The sequence below is a fragment of the Phragmites australis genome, chromosome 4 (assembly GCF_958298935.1).
Source record: "Phragmites australis chromosome 4, lpPhrAust1.1, whole genome shotgun sequence".
Lineage (NCBI taxonomy): Eukaryota > Viridiplantae > Streptophyta > Magnoliopsida > Poales > Poaceae > Phragmites > Phragmites australis.
Window position 1 is genome coordinate 1,576,619 of NC_084924.1, and position 21,005 is coordinate 1,597,623.

At 57.0% G+C, this 21,005-nt stretch overlaps 2 protein-coding genes across 2 annotated transcripts; both read left to right on the forward strand.

Moving 5' to 3' along the window:
• Window positions 1-755: 755 nt before the first annotated feature.
• On the forward strand, window positions 756-19,827 carry LOC133915077 (uncharacterized). Its single transcript, XM_062358085.1, has 3 exons — window positions 756-1,159; window positions 17,299-17,499; window positions 19,020-19,827. The coding sequence occupies exons 1-3, from the start codon at window positions 851-853 to the stop codon at window positions 19,500-19,502; spliced, it is 993 nt and encodes a 330-aa protein (XP_062214069.1). The 5' UTR covers window positions 756-850; the 3' UTR covers window positions 19,503-19,827.
• On the forward strand, window positions 3,364-6,784 carry LOC133915076 (uncharacterized). The gene is made up of 2 exons (XM_062358084.1): window positions 3,364-4,974; window positions 5,053-6,784. The coding sequence occupies exons 1-2, from the start codon at window positions 3,542-3,544 to the stop codon at window positions 6,755-6,757; spliced, it is 3,138 nt and encodes a 1,045-aa protein (XP_062214068.1). The 5' UTR covers window positions 3,364-3,541; the 3' UTR covers window positions 6,758-6,784.
• Window positions 19,828-21,005: the final 1,178 nt, after the last annotated feature.

Below are 21,005 nucleotides of genomic sequence, written 5' to 3' on the forward strand. Positions count from 1 at the left end.
ATTTCTCTTCCGCTAGACCGGCCTTCCTCCTTAGGATCTCTTCTAAGTCATAACATTTCTCTTCCGCTAGACCGGCCTTCCTCCTTAGGATCTCTTCTAAGTCCGATGACGAAGAAGTTCACATCTCCTCTAACCATGTAGGTGTTATTCATCGTCTGAAAAAAGACCTTCTAAATTTTTAGACGTATGGAATTTAGAAGGTGTGGAAAAAGAAGTACTCGCAAGACAAATTAGGAGACCGATTGTACAAGTTGAAAAACAAAACAACTGCGTGTACCAGGATCCCCAGTCTTGGTTCTCCACGAGCTGTCCTGTTTCATAGTACTATTTACTCCTCGAAAATAGGTCAGAAAACAACTGAAGTCCACGACGCATTGGCCGTCTTTTCCTGCATTCTTTTGTAATCTCAGTGATGTTTCCATATTCATGTTCTTTAGAATTGTAATCGGATTCCAAATCTGAAGTGATTGTGAATCCGTCCGTGATAACCTCGCCGACAAGTGACCATTCGGAGCGCGACGCTGCCGCCGATGGACGCGCCCGCGACATGCACGCGTTCGCCGGAATCGCCGGACTGGCTACACATGCCGACTCGCTCGGCTCTGCCAGCTTCCACGCTCGTTCCCTCCACGTGCGCGATTAGCATCAAGCGTGATGCGTCAGTGTGCACGTCACACTGACCGCTCCCGTCCCCGTTCGGCCCCTCCGTTCACACGTCGCTCTCTCGCTTCCTCCTCCCCTTGGCAAACGAGACGCCGATAAGTAGCACGCAGCTCATCGATCGTAGCACGCGCGCGCGCACAGAGCAAACTAGCTGAAGCCAGCGAGAGAGAAGGGAGAGCCGGTTAGCATGGAGGGGCCGGCGGTGAGGCACCGGACGGTGGAGGCAAACGGCATCTCGATGCACGTGGCAGAGGCCGGCGGCGACGTCGCGGACGGGACACAGCGGCCTGCGGTGGTGTTCCTGCACGGGTTCCCGGAGCTGTGGTACTCGTGGCGCCACCAGATGGAGCACCTGGCCGCGCGCGGCTACCGCTGCATCGCGCCCGACCTCCGCGGCTACGGCGGCACCACCGCGCCGCCGGAGGTGTCGTCCTACTCGGCCTTCCACGTCGTCGGCGACGTCGTCGCCCTCCTCGACGCGCTCGGCCTCGACAAGGTACGCACGTCCAGTTAGATGTTCACATCACCAGTTCCTTTCAGTTCTTTACACGAACTAGTGCCCTGCACTTAGACCATACCTAATAAATTTCTTCCGTGACTCAGAATTCTTCGTAAAGGAATTATCTTTAACTTCAGTACTCTAATATTTTTCCTTCACGATTACTTCACAAAAGGATTTCTAAAGTTGTCGGAGGGTGAACTCCTGTCGCAAGGATCCCGAGAGACCCCTTTTTAGAGATTCGGCCGGGAGGATGATCCTGGAAAAGCTTGTTTGGGAAATAAGCGGGAACGGAAACAAATGCGATGGCTGGTGGGAGATGATCGCCCTAATGCGAGAAAAATGGGTGCACCGGGGTTTAGACAGGTTCGGGCCGCACGGAGGCGTAACACCCTACTCCTGTGTGAGCACTATATTTATCCTTGAAGGGAATTCTTCAAGAATGTATCTGGTTCCAAGGGGAGAGCCGTTTACAAAGAGCTTGAGGCTCTCGTGTTCTAGCTTGGCTTGAGCTGGTTCGAGCGTCTGCGTCCTCTTCTTCACACCCTTCCGGTCCGTCTTCGGTCTGGTTCGTCGGGGGTCGTCCTTTAGTGTTCTCCATCCTTTCCTTTTATAGACACGCCGATCTCAACATATCCTGAATGGGAAAGAGGGGATGCGAATGCCAAGATGCCACGGAGAAATGCATAATCATTTCGTCTTGACGAAGTGACAGGGGCGGTGGAGAAATACGGCGTGCATTCGACCACCCGCCACTGTGGAAGCCCTCGGGCGCCATAAAGGGGGCCCGCCGGACAGCCTCAGAGGTGTCCGGTGCGCCCACCCTGTCTTGTTCTTCTGCCAGGGCAGGATGGCAGGCGGAGCGCTTCGATTCTGGCAACGTTATCCCGAGGCACCCGGATGAAACGTGACGGGACCCGTGCATTTAATGGATCCACGCCCCCCCTGCCAGTGCATGGCAGGGTCTGACACTGGGGCGTGGGCAGCTGAGAATGTCAGGATGTCAGGATGTCAGGATGTCAGGCCGCGCGTGCCCATTAAATGCGGCATTGGGCCTTTGACTGGATGACACCCTGACGACGGGACCCTTCGGGTCGTCGAATGATCTTGCGCGAACCTTCGGGGAACCGAGTCCTCGGGGGCTGCCACGTGTAGCCCCGAGCACTCTCCCCCGAGCACTTGAGTGAGACCTTCGGGGAACCGAGTCCTCGGGGGCTGCCACGTGCAGCCCCGAGCACTCTCTCCCGAGCACTTCGGTGGGACCTTCGGGGCACCGAGTCCTCGGGGGCTGCCACGTGCAGCCCCGAGCACTTCGGTGGGATCTTCGGGGCACCGAGTCCTCGGGGGCTGCCACGTGCAGCCCCGAGCACTCTCTCCCGAGCACTTCGGTGGGACCTTCGGGGCACCGAGTCCTCGGGGGCTGCCACGTGGAGCCCCGAGCACTCTCTCCCGAGCACTTCGGTGGGACCTTCGGGGTACCGAGTCCTCGGGGGCTGCCACGTGCAGCCCCGAGCACTCTCTCCCGAGCACTTCGGTGGGACCTTCGGGGCACCGAGTCCTCGGGGGCTGCCACGTGTAGCCCCGAGCACTCTCTCCCGAGCACTTCGGTGGGACCTTCGGGGTACCGAGTCCTCGGGGGCTGCCACGTGCAGCCCCGAGCACTCTCTCCCGAGTACTTCCTTCTTGGTATTTGGGCTCTGCGGATCATCGGGGAACTAGGGTGCTCGGGAACCAGAGGCGGCGGCCCCGAGCACCTTCTCCCGGGACTTAGCTTCTTCTTACCTTGCAGGGTGGTGACATGTGGCGGATGGCCGGCATGGTCTCGGGACTTAGGGACCCCTGGTTCTGAATACACCGACAGTAGCCCCCCGGGCCCGTTGGTAGCCGATGGGACGGAGACTGCGAATGGGCCCTTCGTCGCGACCGAGGCCGAGGCTGGCGCGGACGCCATGTGGCAAGCTTTCGAGAGGTGGCCCTTGCGGACTTAAACCTCAAGTACGTTTCAACGGGAAAATGAGTGGACGCGTGTCCACACAACTTCCGAAGGGTATGATGACCATACGGGCGGCACGCGCGGTCGCCGCGCAGATCGAGGAAAATACGCCTAGCAGCCGCTGACATCGCGCGATCGGCGGGAGATTCGCCTGGCAGTTGCGCCGATCGAGGCGACGCTTCGCCGAGCGAACCGTTCGGGCGGCAGTTTTTGAATTGTGAGATATAAAAGGGGGAACGGATCGGTCCGTTCCCCTTTTTACGCTCTCTTGCACTTGTGCTCTTGCCTTCTTCGTGCTCCGAAGCCTTTAGGGGATTCTCAGGCAACCGGAGCATTCTTCCTTCTCTCTTTCTTCACCACCAAAAAACACCTTCCATCCTGTCGAGATGACGAGGGTTGGAGGAGGTCGCCGGGACAAGACTTCGGACAGCATCTTGCCGGAGTCTCGTCTGAGGAACGAGGAGGCGGCAGACAAGATTAGGAAGCTGCTGGTGCCGGAGGGTCAGGAGGGTGCTGTGGCGGTGAGGCCGGCGACTCTGACGCCGGCGACGATCGTCCCTGGGCGGACCGTCCTCTTCACCTCCTTCGTGGCGGCGGGGCTAGTGCCGCCATTCTCCGCCTTCTTTCTGCAAGTGCTGGAGACGTACGGCATTCAAATGGTGCACCTAAGCCCCAACTCCGTCGTGGCGTTGGCGGTCTTCGCGCATCTCTGCGAAATGTTCGTGGGGGTGATGCCGTCGGCGACGCTGCTTCGCCACTTCTTCGTCCTTCGGCCGGTGGGGAAGAAGAGGGGGCACTCCACGGCGGACGTCGCGGGGTGCTGCAACCTTCGGCTCCGGGAAGGCCTGGGGGACCATTACATTCCCCAGGTGCTGCGCAGCAAGTGGGAGGAATGGCGACGGGACTGGTTCTTCGTCGACATCGACCCCCACGAGCGCCTCGAATTGCCAGAGAAGGCGGCGGAACCTCGGCGATCGACGTGGGAGGCGCCGCCACCAGAAGATGCGAGACTGAAGCCGGTGCTGGAGCGCATCCTGGAACTGCGCGAGGGCGGGCTGACCTCAGTCATGGTGGTTGTGGACTTTCTGCGCCGTCGGCTGGCGCCCTTGCAAGAGCGGGCCCGGCCAAGCTGGTTCTACACCGGGCCGGAGGACATCACCAGGACCCAGATTGGCGCGAGCTGGGATCTGGGGCAGGCGGAGCTGCGGGGGATGACCCGAGTGATCACCGGAACAGAGGACATGAGCCGGACGGAGCTCCCGTGGCCGGAGATGGCGCTCTGCGCCAACCCCAACCGGGTGGCCATTATGGCGGGGCTGCCGGAGTTCGATGCCCAGGGGCCCGTGGACCGGCCAAGAAGCCGGAGTCCTGAGGCCTCCGAACTCCCCGGGCTGGAGGAACTACTTGGCGATGAGGTTGCTGGCAGCTCGGCGCAGGCTGGCGAAGGGGTCGCCGCAGGCGGCAGCCGCCGTGCCAGAGAGGAGGGCGCCACTGAAGTTGTTGAGGAGTTGGCACCGGGAGACCGGGGAAAGCGTCCCCGGGCCTTGATCCTAGTGCCGGACTCTCCGCCGTCGCCGACGGCAGCGGCGGCATTTCCGGTGCTGGAGCCGCGCCTGGTGCGGATGGGGCCTGCATCGGCGCCCGCGACCCGCACGGCGGAGACCGAGACCCGTGCGGCGGCACCCGAGGCCCGCACGACGGCGCCCGTGGCCCGCGCAGCGGCTCAGCCGAGCCCCCAGCGGAAGAGGCGGCGGGAGGAGTCCGGACCGACGGCGCCGGACCCGGACATCAGGCTCCCAGCGGCCAAATGGCGGTATCGGTGAGTCTTCTTTCTTGCTCTTCCATGGGCATTTCCGGCCCGAACTAAGTTTTGACAATTTTCACTTGTCTCCCGTAGGCCGGCCGCAGGCACTGCTGCGGTGAAGAGAGAACAGGCGCCAGGGCCAGAGCCGAGCCAGCCCGCTGCGCCGACGGAGGCCGGCATAGGAACGGCGGAGGCGCCAATTGACGTGACGGCCCCTGGGAGAGAGGCGGAGGCGGCGGCCAAGAGAAGGGCGCCGGCGGAACCTACCCCGGGCGTGGAGAGCCCGGGGCGGATAACGGTGGAGGTGGATGTTCTGCCGGGGCCGGTGGACAGGGCGGCCGATGCGGGAATGCGGCCGCCGTCCGAGACCTTGGCTCCGGCGGAGCCTACCCCGGGCAGGCAGAGCTCAGGGCGGATGGCGGTGCAAGGCCCTGCGGAGAGCTCGGCCCCCCTGGAGGCACTCTGCGGAGAAGCCTGGGCCCCACCGGTGCCCGGTCAGCCCACCGATCCTTTCCTGGCCGCCATTGAAGGCGTCCAAGTAGCGGTTGGGCGGCTGGGCGCAGTGGTGAACGCCAAGGAGGGGGAGCTCGAGGCCGAGCGCGCCCGCCTGGCACTGGAGAAGGCGCAGCTGGCGGGCGCCCAGGAGGAGGCCCGTGCGGCAGCCGCGCGGGAGCAGAAGCTCCTAGAAGACATCCGCGCGGAAGCCGCGCGGGAACGAGAAACTCTGAAGACCGCGCGGGCAGAAGCCGCGCGGGAACGAGAAGACGCCGCCCGCTTGGCTGAGGCGTCGAGGCAGCAAGCTGCCGAGGCCCTTGCCAGGATGGGGCAGGCGCAGGAGAGGGAGGTGGCAGTCGCAGCCCTGGAGCAGGCTGCGGAGGAGCGGCAAGCCGAGCTGGCCCGCCGGGAGGGCGCGGCCGAGAAGACGCGCGCCGACCTCCAGCGCTGGGAAGACGACCTCCGGAAGATCAGAGAAGAATTCAAGCGCTGGGAGGAGGACGTCTCCATCCGGGAAGTGGACAATGAGCTATCGGCGTCGGACCTCGGTGCCCGGGAGGATTCGGTGGCCCAGCAGGAGGATGTGTTGGCCCGGCGGGAGAATGAGCTGAGTCGCCGAGAAGGCGAACTGAGTCGTCGAGAGGGCGAAGCTGCTGCTGCGGCGGCCGCCGCGGCTACCAGGGCGGAGGAGAATGCGAAGCACGAGGCGGAACTGGCCGCCCGCGAACGCGCCTTGTCCGAGATGGTGGCCAAGACGAAGCAGGCTGCCGCCCCCGCCGCGGCTGGCGGTTCTTCCGGTCCGGCCGGGGACCAGGGACTCGAGGCACAGCTGCGGGCCGCCAAGGAGAAGCTCGAGACCGCCTTTGTCTCGCGGGTCAACCTCGAGCATATGCTGGAGGACATACTCTGGCGGATGCGACGGGCCGTGGAGAAGGGTGGTCTCGGGCGGCTTGTCGATGACAAGAAGGGCGACGGCCCCGCACGGCAAGTGTTGGGGCTGCAGCAGGTCTGTGAGCGCCTCGAGACCCTGCCTTGGGCAGTCCAGGAACTTGCTGCCCGGGAGGGACGTGGCTTGGCACGTGCCGTGGCCGAGCACGTCCTGGCCTGCTACCGAAGCAGGGACCCGAACTTCCCACTGGAGCCGGCGCGGGAGGGAGTGGTCGAGGCTGAGGGAGAGGCCGCCCGGGCAGCGGTCCGGAGTACCGCCTCCGTGGTAGCGGCCGGCTTTAGGCGAGAGGTGCCGCCGCCGCCAGCCCCCGGGGACGACTCAGAGGATTCAGCCGACGCCTCTGCCGCCGACTAGATCTTTTGTAGCCTTTGTCTTTCTTTTGCCGTCTCAATGTATGTAAATATTAGGAGTGAACCCTTAGAAAAACGCCTTGTATATGTCTTGTGGATATAATGGCAGCTTCTCCTTGGGCTCGCAACTCCAATTTCTCTGTGTGTTTGATGTTTCTTCTGGTATTCTGCCTGGAAGTCCCGGGGAGTACTCAGTCGGGCCGTTCCCGACCTTCCCATCCCCGAGAAACAAAGTTGTTCCGATCGCTGACGTTGGCGCAGCCAGCCCTCGAGCTCTCGTGAGTCCGCATTACCTAGGTTAAGAAATGAAGACACAGACTCCCTTGTCCGGGAGATAGATCGATCCCGCTTGGAACACGCCGTGCCTAATGAACACTTTTTCACTTTGCGACCACTCAGTTAGTAGAAGGGAGACGCGTGCGGGCGAGAATGTGACCAAGAGTCCTCGCGGTCCGGTGGTGCCTGGGCTTAAAACGGGCCGGACCGAGCACTGACAGCCCGCCCCCGAGGCCTGAGCTCCGGACTACCCGAGTAGCTCGAGCGATAGGATTACCCAGGGCACCCGAGGACTCGGTAGTGCTCGGGGTCCTTAAAAGCGGACCGAACACCACGACCACCACGAAGGGCTTCGGTCAAACATTATCGCACCCGCGCTACTCTTTTCTGCAAACCGCTCTGTCGTTCTGGGAAAAAGTAGACACGCGGCAGGGTTTTTGCGTGCGAGGAAACCACCTCACCGAACAGATTAAAGCGCGAGAGCCCCCGAGAATGACTCGGGAACATAAATTTACTGAAGGTAGATTTGTCTGAATATAACCACTCACCGGACAGCTGTCGGCCTTCCGGCCCATCGATCCAGGAGGGATGTGCTTCCGAGTTCAGGTGTCGGGAACTTAATTCTTTTTACGGGGCGCCCGAGCGCCTGGAGGTGCACGAGGCTCCTAGGGTCGGGTGATCTCGACCACCCACGCCTAAGTGGTAGGACCACCCGAGGACCCTTGGGGCCGACCAAAGACCAGGGCATTGAAGCCCTCGCGGCCGAGCTGCTTGTGATCGCCAGCCTGTGACTTTAAAAGAGAAAATAGGATTTCTTTGTCTGGCGCGCTCTGCTAGTGCGGTACTTGCTATAAACTGCTCTCGTTTTCGACCCGAGACCTCTCGAACACCCAAACCGGCGGACAAGAGCGGGCAGAGGCATAACCCAGAGGTCCTATGGTTTGGTGGCGCCCGGGTATGACAGACCAGACCGAGCACTGACAGCCCACTCCGGGGGCCCGAGCTCCGGACTACTCGAGCAGCTCGAGCGATGGGATTACCCGGAGCACCCCGAAACTCGGTAGTGCCCGGGAGCCTGTCACGACACCGAACACCACAGCCTACCATGGCAGACGTAAGTCAGCGGCGACTGCTCGCATGCATACCGATCGGGATTCTTTTGTCAGCGGGGAAAAGAGAGAGCGAACTTTTTCTCGCACAACCGAGCTCCTCACCAGACAGATTAAACATACGGAATCCAGAAAAAGTATTTTGACATAGCGATTGCTTATTGAAATACTTAATGTGCAATATTTACAAGGTTGGGCGACAGCGACTTACCCCACGGGGCGAAGCCTTCAGACTGCTCGGGCGGGGAGAAACCCCCGGCCTTGCTGACCTGAGCCGCGAGCACGACCATCTACGGGTAGAAGCGTCGGAGATGCTCGATGTTCCACGGATTCGGGAGTGGCTGTCCTTCCTCCGTCGCCAACCTGAAAGAACCTGCCCGGGGGACCGCGATCACGGTGAAGGGACCTTCCCACACAGGGGACAACTTATTCATTCCTTCGCGCGACTGGATGCGTCAGAGAACTAGGTCCCCCACCTCGAGAGACCGGGCCCGGACATGGCGCAGATGATAACGCCGCAGACTCTGCTGGTACCGAGCCGCCCGGACAGCAGCACGCCGCCGGCGCTCTTCCAGGTAGTCCACGTCGTCGCGCCTTTGATGCTCCTGCTCACCCTCAGAGTATGCATGCACTCGAGGGGAGCCCAGAGTGAGCTCGGAGGGGAGGACTGCTTCGGCGCCGTAGACGAGGAAGAAAGGAGTCTCCCCGGTGGCGCGGCTTGGCGTAGTCCGATTGGCCCACAGCATGGCTGGCAGCTCGTCCACCCATCCCTTCCCGTGCTTAGCGAGCACGTTATAGGTCCAGGTTTTGAGGCCCTTCAGAATCTCCGCATTGGCGCGCTCGACCTGCCCGTTACTCCGAGGATGAGCGACGGAAGCGAAGCAAAGCTTGATGCCGAGATCTTCGCAATAGTCCCCGAACAAGGCACTCGTGAACTGGGTGCCGTTGTCGGTGATGATCCGATTGGGGACGCCAAAGCGGCTAGTGATGCCGCAGATAAACTGGAGTGCCGTGTTTTTGGTCACCTTGATGACTGGGACCGCCTCCGGCCACTTGGTGAATTTGTCGATAGCGACATATAGGTATGCATAGCCCCCGACTGCTCGGGGGAATGGACCCAGAATGTCCAAACCCCAGACCGCGAAAGGCCATGACAGGGGAATGGTATGGAGAGCCTGAGCTGGCTGGTGAATCTGCTTTGCATGGAACTGGCACGCCCTGCAGCGCCGAACCAGCTCGGAAGCATCCTGCAGAGCTGTAGGCCAGTAGAAACCTTGCCGGAAGGCTTTCCCGACCAGCGTGCGGAACGATGAATGGCCACAGCACTCGCCCTCGTGGACCTCAGCGAGAAGATCGCCGCCTTCTGCCCGAGAGATGCATTTCAGGAGGACACCTCCTGCGCTACGTCGGTAGAGATCCCCATCTACTACGGCATAGCGTTTGTACTGCCGAGCAACCCTTTCGGCAGACGCCTCATCCCCGGGTAGGAACTTTTCTTTCAAGTACCCTCGGATGTCAGACATCCACGAGGCATCTTGAGAACATTCGGCGAGCACAGCGCACTCGCCGGACGGCGGCGCCCTGATGGGGCTTCCCACTGAGGGCACCGCCGGGGTCCCCTGAATTGAGTTCGAGGTTTCCCCTTCATCCTGTTCGGCAGGCAGGACGGAAGGCCATGCGAGTCTTTCTTCAAAGACTCCGGCAGGGACGCGCGCACGTGAGGAGGCCAGGCGAGAGAGCTCGTCGGCCGGAGCATTGTCGCGGCGAGGGATATACCGCAATTCGAGGCCGTTGAAGCGTCTCTCAAGCTTCCTGACTGCAGCCACGTACGCCGCCATTTGAGGATCCGTGCACTGGTACTCCTTGGATACCTGGTTGACGACCAGTTGGGAGTCCCCCTTGACCAGGAGGCGACGAATCCCGAGCCCCACCGCAGCCCGGAGGCCGGCGATGAGACCTTCATACTCCGCCATGTTGTTGGATGCGCGAAACTGCAACTGTACGACGTACCGGAGCTCTTCACCTGTTGGGGAGGTGAGAACCACTCCGGCCCCTGCGCCCTTAAGCGAGAGGGAACCGTCGAAGTGCATGACCCAGTACCCGGGCGCGTCGCGCCCGGGATAGGTAGAGATCTCTTCTGGGATGACGCAGGGGACGTGCGTCCACTCTGCCAAGAAGTCGGAGAGTGCCTGGCTTTTGATCGCCTGGCGGCAGACGCAGTGTAGGTCGAACTCCGCCAGCTCGACCGCCCATTTGACAACGCGCCCGGTGCCCTCCCGGTTCCGGAGAATGGGTCGCAGTGGATAAGTGGTAACCACCGAGATCTTGTGCGCCTGGAAGTAGTGGCGCAGCTTTCGGGAGGCGACGAGCACGGCATAGAGTAGCTTTTGCGCCTGGGGATACCTTGTCTTGGCCTCCCGGAGGACTTCGCTGACGAAGTATACCGGTCGCTGTACCCGGCGGGCCCGGATGGTGGCCCCACCCGGGGGGCTGCCACAGCCCCCAGGGTCGGCGGTATGGTCGGGGCTGGCCGAGTACTCGGGCTCGATTCCTTGGCTGGGAAGAGCAGTGTGCTCGGGTTCGACCCCTTGCCTAGGGGGAGCCATGAGGACAAGTGAGTGGTCGGGGGCCTCTGGGAGCTGGGACCCAGCACCCGGCCCCGAACATTCGTCGCGCTCCACCACCAGCACTATGCTCACGACCTGTGGAGTGGCCGAAACATAAAGCAGCAGGGGCTCACCTTGGAAGGGAGCCACCAATACGGGTGGTGAAGTAAGGTACTTCTTTAAGTCTCGGAAGGCCTGCTCGGCCTCCGGCGTCCAGTCAAAATGACCGGATTTCTTCAGAAGCTTGAAGAGGGGGAGCCCTCGCTCCCCGAGCTTGGAGATGAAGCGCCCGAGGGCTGCCATGCAGCCGGCGAGGCGCTGGACTTCCTTGAGTCGAACCGGGGGTCGCATCTGCTCGATGGCCCGGATCTTCTCTGGATTGACCTCGATCCCTCGGCCAGAGACCAAGAAACCAAGGAGCTTGCCCGCCGGCACCCCGAAGACACATTTCTCCGGGTTGAGCTTGAGGCGGGTAGAGCGGAGACTGTTGAAAGTTTCGGCAAGGTCCTCGAGCAGGGTGGCGCGGTCTCGGGTTTTGACCACGAGATCGTCGATGTAAGCCTCGACGTTGCGGCCAACCTGCGAGTTAAGAGTGATACGAATAGCACGCTGGAAAGAGGATCCAGCGTTGCGCAGGCCGAAAGGCATTGACATGTAGCAATAAGTCCCTACCGGGGTAGTAAAAGCAGTTTTTTCCTCGTCCCCTATGGCCATGCGAATCTGGTGATACCCAGAGTTTGCATCTAGGAAGCATAAAAGATCACATCCCGCAGTTGAATCTATAATTTGATCAATGCGAGGTAAGGGGAAGGGATCTTTAGGACAAGCCTTGTTAAGGTCGGTGTAGTCCACGCACATGCGAAGCTTGCCGTTGGCCTTCGGAACGATGACTGGGTTTGCTAGCCAGTCGGGGTGGAGGACTTCTCGGATGAATCCGGCGTCGAGGAGCTTGCGGACCTGCTCGCGGATAAACTCCTGGCGCTCTGGCGCCTGCCGCCGGACCTTCTGCTTCACTGGGCGGGCGTCCGGACGCACGGCCAAATGATGCTCGATCACCTCCCTAGGGATCCCGGGCATGTCGGACGGTTGCTAGGCAAACACGTCTACGTTAGCCCGGAGGAAGGCGACGAGCGCGCTTTCCTATTTGCTACCCAGGTCGCTGCCGATACGGACAACCTGGGTAGCGTCTTCGCCCACCTCGACCTCCTTCGTTGGAACAGAGGTGTCGGCGGCGAGTCGGGGTCTGGATGAAGAGGGTCCCGGGCCCCCTGTAGAGCCATCAACCTCGGCCTGCGCTGATACCAGAGCCATGTATGATTGTTCAGCGTAGGAGACGGCGCCGCCGGAGTCGGCGATCACGGAGATAGAGCCTGCGGAGCCAGGCATCTTAACCGTAAGGTATGCATAATGCACGGCCATCATAAACTTGGCAAGCGCCGGACGCCCGAGGATGGCGTTGTAGGGGAGAGGGAGCTCCGCGACATCGAAGAGGACGCACTCCGTGCGGAAGTTGTCCCGGCTCCCGAACGTGACAGGCAACTCAACCTGCCCGAGGGGCAGGGAGTGCCCGGGGGTTACTCCACAGAAGGGGAGTGACGGCTTTAGGCGTCGGGAAGATACTTGCAGCTTCTCAAAAGCCTCTTTGGAAAGGAGGTTGAGGCCGGCACCACCGTCGATCAGCACTCTGCCGACCTTAACATTGCAGATAGTGGGAGACACTACCAGAGGTAGCCGTCCCACGGCTGCAGTACTGGCGGGGTGATCAGCCATGCTGAACGTGATCGGAGCATCCGACCACCTCAGGGGTCTTGTGGCCTCCTCGCTCGGGGTTGCCGAGCATACCTCGCGTCGCATGACCTTGATGCCACGGCGCGAGCAGGGTGTGTAAGCGCCCCCGTCGATGAAGGCGACCGCATGCTCGGGCTCCTGGAAGCCGAGCTCGGCGTTGTTGGGGGCGACCTCAATATCGCCTCCTCCGCGGGACTCGTCGCGCTCCCTCTGGCGCTGCTCCACGAGTCCTTTGACCGTACGACACTCCGTGAGGTCGTGCCATCTGGTCAGGTGTATGGGACACCATTTACCTGGCTCGGGCCCCGCGGGAGCGGGGGCCCTTGCTGGAACAGGAGCTCGGCCAGGGGCCGGGGCTCTTGCTGGAGCTGGCGCCCTAGCCGGTGCTGGGGCCCTCGCGGGCACAGAGGCCCGAGGAGGAGCCCGAGCAGGGGCCCTGACGGGGCGCCGATCGACACCCGGCCGATGCTCTTGCCGGTGATCGGGCTCTTGCGGCACCCTGTGAGCGGGGACTTGGGCTGGCTCGACGGGAGCGGCCTCGCGCTTCCTTCTCTTTTTCTTTTCCCGCTTATCAGAGCGGGAAGAACTTGGCTGGTCGGAAGCGGGGCGAGGAGCATGCCACGCCCTGGCCTCCGCAGCCTTGGCGCACTTATCGGCCAGTGCGAAGAGTTCCGCAGTGGTCTCGATCTCGTGCGTACCTAGCTTCTCGAGTATCCGCTCATCACGGACGCCCTGCCGGAAAGCAACAATAACAGCATGGGGGGCCACTCGCGGAATAGTGTTGCGAACCTGGCTGAAACGCTGTATAAATCGCCGTAGCGTCTCCCCTTCCTGCTGTTGGACGGCGTGGAGGTCGCACTCCAAACCGGGACGCGTAAATGTGCCCTGAAAGTTGGCCACGAACTGGTGGCACAGGTCATCCCAGGAGCCGATAGACCCTGGGGGTAAGTTCATAAGCCAAGAGCGGGCGGAACCCCTCAAGGCAACATGAAAATAGTTTACCATCACCTTTTCGCTGCCTCCGGCCGCTTGGACGGCCGTCGTGTAGATCTGGAGGAACTCGACGGGGTCGATGGACCCTTCGTACTTCTCCGGCAGCTCGGGGCGGAACTTGGAAGGCCACCTAACCCGGCGGAGCTCGGTGGTGAAGGCACGGCAACCGGTGCCGTACCCCGCAGCGCGAGCGGGGGTCCTCGGTGGCGAGAAGCGGCGAGCCGGGGATCCCCGGTGGCTGCGGGCCGGGAGAGAGGAAGCCTGGTCCTCTGCCCCAACCCCCTGCCGGGTCTCCCGCTGACGTTCGAGAGTAACTCGGGCATCCTCGTGGCCCCTCCGCTCGTCAAGGTGCAAACGAAGGTCCCGGGCTTCAGACACGGCCAGGGGGACGGCGCTCCGCCTGGAGACCCCTCGGCCCGTGCGGGTGTTGCCCGTTGAGGAGCCGGCTCTGGCGGCACCATGCTGAGAAGTGGCGCGAGGACTCCCGGCCTGCACCTGGCGACGAGCAGTGCCGACCAAAGCGACGACATCTTGCATCCACCGACCTTCCGGAGTGTTCGGCGTGGCCTGAACGGGCGGGTGCCTGAGGAGAGCATGTGCTGCAAGCAGCGCGCTCCCTGGGCTGGCCTCGCTGAAAGCGAGCCTGCGCCGAGGTGGCACCCGACGTGGTCCAGAGGCGGACCTAGCGGCCGAGGTCCCGACCACCTGGTGGGGGTCGGAAAGTACGTCGGCAGCGGCGGCGGTGGCCCTGATGGGCCCAGCGCCTTGATCCCCTTGAGCGGGAAAAACCGCGCACGTGGATGGCGGCTGCCGTTGGTCTGCAGCAGCGACGGGGTTCCTTCTGACGTCGGGCAGCGCTCCGTCACTGGAAGTGGAGCCGGAACGCTGGAGACGGTGCCCACCGGCCATCTTTTCCTGTGGGAAAAAAGTGAAACAAACAATCCAGGGATATTCCCCCCTACCTGGCGCGCCAGCTGTCGGAGGGTGAACTCCTGTCGCAAGGATCCCGAGAGACCCCTTTTTAGAGATTCGGCCGGGGGGATGATCCTGGAAAAGCTTGTTTGGGAAATAAGCGGGAACGGAAACAAATGCGATGGCTGGTGGGAGATGATCGCCCTAATGCGAGAAAAATGGGTGCACCGGGGTTTAGACAGGTTCGGGCCGCACGGAGGCGTAACACCCTACTCCTGTGTGAGCGCTATATTTATCCTTGAAGGGAATTCTTCAAGGATGTATCTGGTTCCAAGGGGAGAGCCGTTTACAAAGAGCTTGAGGCTCTCGTGTTCTAGCTTGGCTTGAGCTGGTTCGAGCGTCTGCGTCCTCTTCTTCACACCCTTCCGGTCCGTCTTCGGTCTGGTTCGTCGGGGGTCGTCCTTTAGTGTTCTCCATCCTTTCCTTTTATAGGCGCGCCGACCTCAACATATCCTGAATGGGAAAGAGGGGATGCGAATGCCAAGATGCCACGGAGAAAGGCGTAATCATTTCGTCTTGACGAAGTGACAGGGGCGGTGGAGAAATGCGGCGCGCATTCGACCACCCGCCACTGTGGAAGCCCTCGGGCGCCATAAAGGGGGCCCGCCGGACAGCCTCAGAGGTGTCCGGTGCGCCCACCCTGTCTTGTTCTTCTGCCAGGGCAGGATGGCAGGCGGAGCGCTTCGATTCTGGCAACGTTATCCCGAGGCACCCGGATGAAACGGGACGGGACCCGTGCATTTAATGGATCCACGCCCCCCCTGCCAGTGCATGGCAGGGTCTGACACTGGGGCGTGGGCAGCTGAGAATGTCAGGATGTCAGGATGTCAGGCCGTGCGTGCCCATTAAATGCGGCATTGGGCCTTTGACTGGATGACACCCTGACGACGGGACCCTTCGGGTCGTCGAATGATCTTGCGCGAACCTTCGGGGAACCGAGTCCTCGGGGGCTGCCACGTGCAGCCCCGAGCACTCTCCCCCGAGCACTTGAGTGAGACCTTCGGGGAACCGAGTCCTCGGGGGCTGCCACGTGCAGCCCCGAGCACTCTCTCCCGAGCACTTCGGTGGGACCTTCGGGGCACCGAGTCCTCGGGGGCTGCCACGTGCAGCCCCGAGCACTCTCTCCCGAGCACTTCGGTGGGACCTTCGGGGCACCGAGTCCTCGGGGGCTGCCACGTGCAGCCCCGAGCACTCTCTCCCGAGCACTTCGGTGGGACCTTCGGGGCACCGAGTCCTCGGGGGCTGCCACGTGTAGCCCCGAGCACTCTCTCCCGAGCACTTCGGTGGGACCTTCGGGGTACCGAGTCCTCGGGGGCTGCCACGTGCAGCCCCGAGCACTCTCTCCCGAGTACTTCCTTCTTGGTATTTGGGCTCTGCGGATCATCGGGGAACTAGGGTGCTCGGGAACCAGAGGCGGCGGCCCCGAGCACCTTCTCCCGGGACTTAGCTTCTTCTTACCTTGCAGGGTGGTGACATGTGGCGGATGGCCGGCCTGGTCTCGGGACTTAGGGACCCCTTGTTCTGAATACACCGACAAAAGTAATTCCTTCTAGATCAGGATTTTCTCTACTTTTTTTTTACGAATCTTTTCGAAAGAAAGCTATTGGAGATAGAAAAAATAAAATAAATGAGAATGAAAAAAAAAAGAAATGAAACGAAATGGAGGGAAAATAGTTAAGAATGGTCTTAGCATCGGCTGGTAACCTTTCAATTTTCTTCACTGTGTGGGTGTGTGCCTTATTTCCTTTCCACTAATTTCCAATCCGAAAATGGTTTCGTGTAAAAAAAAAAAAGGAAACTGGTGAAGAAGAAGAAGATGCTAGGGACTAGATTGGGACGTGAAGCAAAAGATTCGTGTGTTCCATACCGTCCAGAAATACGAGTCAACATATGAGGTGTATTCTCTGCATGTTACTCTAACTATTTCCATAAAATACACCAGATATTCTGGCATATTCAAGCATGACGCCAGAAGTGGCGTGCACTGTGCTACTCGCGGTCCTATAGTCATAGGAAGCTAGCCTAAATCCAAATAAACAGGGTCATAAGCCTAAATAAATGGGAGACTTTTCAATCGATATATATTTTAAATTCTAAGCCACTCTATAACTAATAAGTTTAATCCATTTTAAGGTGATCTTTTAGGCTTTTACAGCTTGGAACTAGCCCAATACCACTAAATTTAATAAAAAATAGCCACAATTATCCTCCATTAAGTCTTTTTAGCATTAAACTTGCTTCCAAACAGCCTAGCTTAGGCTTTTAAAAAAAGATCGGGTAAGCTCTTTTTTTTTAAAGAAAAGCTATCCATAAAATACTTATTTGTAAGTCTAAGCCCAAACAAATAAGACTAAAAGGGAGTCATTTTAGGGGGCATACTTGTGTGTAGTCAACATGTTTAAATTTTAACTATCAATTTTTTTTTCAAAAAAATTGATTGAACTTCTTAAAAATAATATAGCTTGATTTATCTTGAAAAATACTTTTAAAATATTACAACTATGTTATATATATATATATTGTATACATTTTATACTACTCCTTATTAGTGGTTAAAGTAATATCTTGTGACCGTGACGATTTTTAAAATGACTAGCTCCTCGATTTCTGAGTTGGCCAAGACCGCTACGTAGATGGAACGCAGGTACTAGTACGGCATCATGTCAGCTCTCGTGGCATTTGTCAAGTCTGCATGTGCTGGACTTGGACTACCATACATGTTGAAACGCCAGTACCGGTTTGTGATATTTTCTCTGGAGAGAATCCCGCATGCTGATACGATTGCACGAATTGAATTGAAGGTGTTCGTGGTGGGGCACGACTGGGGCTCGCTCATCGCCTGGTACCTCTGCCTGTTCCGGCCGGACCGCGTGATGGCGCTGGTGAACACGAGCGTCGCCTTCATGCGCCGCGTCATGATCCGCGCCGGCGCCGGCGCCGTCAAGACCACCGACTACTTCAACCGCACCTACGGACCCACCTACTACATCTGCCGCTTCCAGGTAATTAAGCTGGTATACTCTGTATTTCTACTTGTTAATCTTCTCACGCGCGTATATAACCGTAATATGCATTCTGCAAATTTCCTTCTTCTATAGTACTAGTACTAGGATAATATTGGAATTTGGAAGTCAAGTATTACGTATGGAAACGCTCCAAACTTCCAGGAAAACTAGTATGAATCTTTTTTCGAAATGAGACTGTCTGTTATATTAAATAGGAAAATAGTCACACATAGGGGAAGAAAAAAAAACAATCTGACCAAAGGGACTGCCTGTTATATTAAAACTTGCATGAATCGTAACCAAGCAAACTTCTTTTCATATTTATTCATACGGGGAATCAGCAGTGTGATCACACATATTAAACTAGACAATTATCTAAGCTAACAAGGCCTTGAACCCTAACCTTTCTTAATCATGCACGGTAAGTATCAAGAATTAAAGTTACTGCTCCTAGTAAATTGCTAATCAGAAACTCAGAGCTGCATATGTGTACTGCTCGACCAGCCAAAATTCAGAAAGTTCGATGTCAACCGGACCAAACAGACTAGACCCAAGAACTTGAAGAATTACACAAGACTACTAGAAAAATTCTAACAGGATGTGCCAAACCTCTACAACAAGTTCTGGACAGCAAGATATGATTAGCAATTTCTAAACAGTGATTAGCCCTTAATATTTTCTAGAATGACAGGAAACAGGTATTGATCAGACTACTAGTTCAAGGCCCTATCAGCAACTTTAATTGTTCAGTTCTATTTCAGTGACCCAAATTCATCAATGTGAGTACAACACACGCACCAAACAAACTAAGAAATTTGCCCAGATTACTTACATAGGAACAACACACTCTAAGTTGTTTAGAAGGAAGAGCAATGCACGGTGGTGTCGCTATTGTCCCATAAATCCAGTTGCCGCTGCTTGTGTCACGATCTCATCAGCAAGGAAGATGTAGATACAGTACTTCTGTTGTACGACGTAGCACACTGTGATATGAAGTCGAGCCTCAATATCGCACCTCCAATACTCGGTGAAGCAACCTTCCTTCTCCTCGGAACTTTGTAGAACAACCTTGCCGGAAGCTAGCGAGCTTGTCGCCGATCTACCGTAGAACCAGCAGAGAACAGAGTGAACGAAGGCAGCTCTAGATTGACGTGTTTTCTATGTACTTGAGAAGAGCCCATAGGAGAGAAAATATAGGGGAGAGGAAGGAGTCGTCAGGCACGGAAATCGGACGCAACAGCCTTGCGCCATGAGAACGAGAGGACTCGTTCTCACCTCTCACCCCCATCAGCCAAGCCCTATTAGCAATTCTCAGGCTCAATTAATTTTGCAAATTAAATTTTTAGGAAAATCAATTTTCCTTAACACATGCAACAAAATCAAAGCAACAAAAATGGAGAGAGTATTCGCTAGGATCAGGCATCCAAATTAGCTATAGCACGTATCGTGTGTGAGTGGCACGGTACGATTAATTCTGCTGTACATAATTTTGTTGTTTGCACGGACGCACGGTGCAGGAGCCTGGGGTTGCAGAGAAGGAATTCTGCCCGGCCAACGCCCGGCACATCATGCGGCAGATCCTGTGCAACCGTTTCACCTCCGAGGCAGCCGGCGGCGAGAAGCCGCCGGCGGCGGCCGACGACGACTCGCCGCTCCCTCCGTGGCTGACGGAGGCGGACGTGGACTACTTCGCGTCGGAGTTCGAGCGGACGGGGTTCACGGGCGCCATCAACTACTACCGCAACATGGACCGGAACTGGGAGCTGGCGGCGCCGTGGGCGGACGCCAAGGTGCGGGTGCCGACCAAGTTCATCGTCGGGGACGGCGACCTCACGTACCACTACCCGGGCATCCAGGACTACCTGCACAAGGGCGGCTTCAAGGCCGACGTGCCGCTGCTCGAGGACGTCGTCGTCATCCCCGGCGCCGGCCACTTCATCCAGCAGGAGAAGGCCGACGAGGTCAGCAAACACATCCACGACTTCATCGCCAAGTTCTGATCCATCAGCTCGACCGGTCGCATGCCCAACTCAACCGATTGATGGATCATGGATGGACACGTGCATCATATGTGTGTACCGTGTAGTGTGGTACAGACTCGTACATTTCTTCCCTTATCGTGGAACAAGCTACTGCATGCATGGTCGTTAATTTAATTCATTTCTGCGTGGAATAATGTGTTCGAAATTTCAATGTACGTGGCATGATGTGTTGGTCTCCTAAAACATGCTTTGCAATTCTCGTTGCAAACAGAAGGGCTATGTGTTGAGATGGTGAAAGAGACAATATGTTGTATCAGTTGTGAAACATACTTTTTTTTGTTTTTACGTAACCAGTCGAATTACTATGTGAGAATCAAGTATTGGCTTAAATGGTTAATGAACCCTCTACCATCACAGATCAAACCTAAGGTTTGCTCTTGTACATGTATGAAATTTTTTTAGTGGTCGTAGGCGACTACCTAGCTAGCATGTGGTGATTTGGTATGGGCTGCGAGTCTTTTTTTTTTCCTACTAAGTCGCGTTAGTCTGGTTTTAGGCTGAATGCTTTTATCGGTTACTAAACTGGATGTATATATTTTCAAGAAAAAAAGAACGGATCTATGCACAGTCTCTGTTATCGCCTGTTGTAGATCTCTGTTATTGCCTGCTGTAGGTCACTGTTATCGGATTTTCGTCAGGCCAGAGTTTAATTAGATTGTGTCCTTCAAGTTTAGTAGCCTTTTTCTTGGTTGTACTTTGCTATGTTTTTCAGGTTAGTTTTATAGTCCTATCCTGCTAATAATCCATGTACTCTATTTTATCCCGCTTAATGGAAAGGAAGTTCTCATATGCAAAAAAAAATTATTTCTTCATGTTATCATGAAAAAGACAACCAAAGGGAAAAAAAAATGAAAGAAATTTACATATACTTTTATACCATAATAGTAAGTATCCGTACGTTACAACAAAATCTATATTTTATACGAAACGGTCCCATATTCTACATAAAACAATAATTTTTCAGACACCATGTGCTGAGCATACAAATTTGCAACAATAGAATTTGTAAATCATTCCAACATGTAATTTTACACCAAACGTGCAATCAATAATATTATAATAGAAACTAAAAATTTGTAAGTGTGTTTAAAAAATTGTCAAAGATCTTGCACAAAATATGACATTTATTGATTAAAAAATAAATTTTATCCAAATCAAAGAAAAGATTCAATCTTTAGAATTTTCAGTCGGCATGTTCTTTGATATGCAAAGAGTTACATATCTACATGATGCTCGTGCATTTTTTAGCCCCCAACATTTGATGTTTGAGCTGTTTATCTTGCATCTGACGGCCCACATGCTTTCTTCTACCTCGATCATTCCTTTTTTGCTTCTGTCCAACGCTCCTCCACCACTGTTACCTGAAATTCTTTCTAGTCTCTAATTCAGGATAATAAAAGATGAAAACAAAACATAAAAATTCTCCCCGAGCAGACACTCTACAAGTGCACACTAATCATA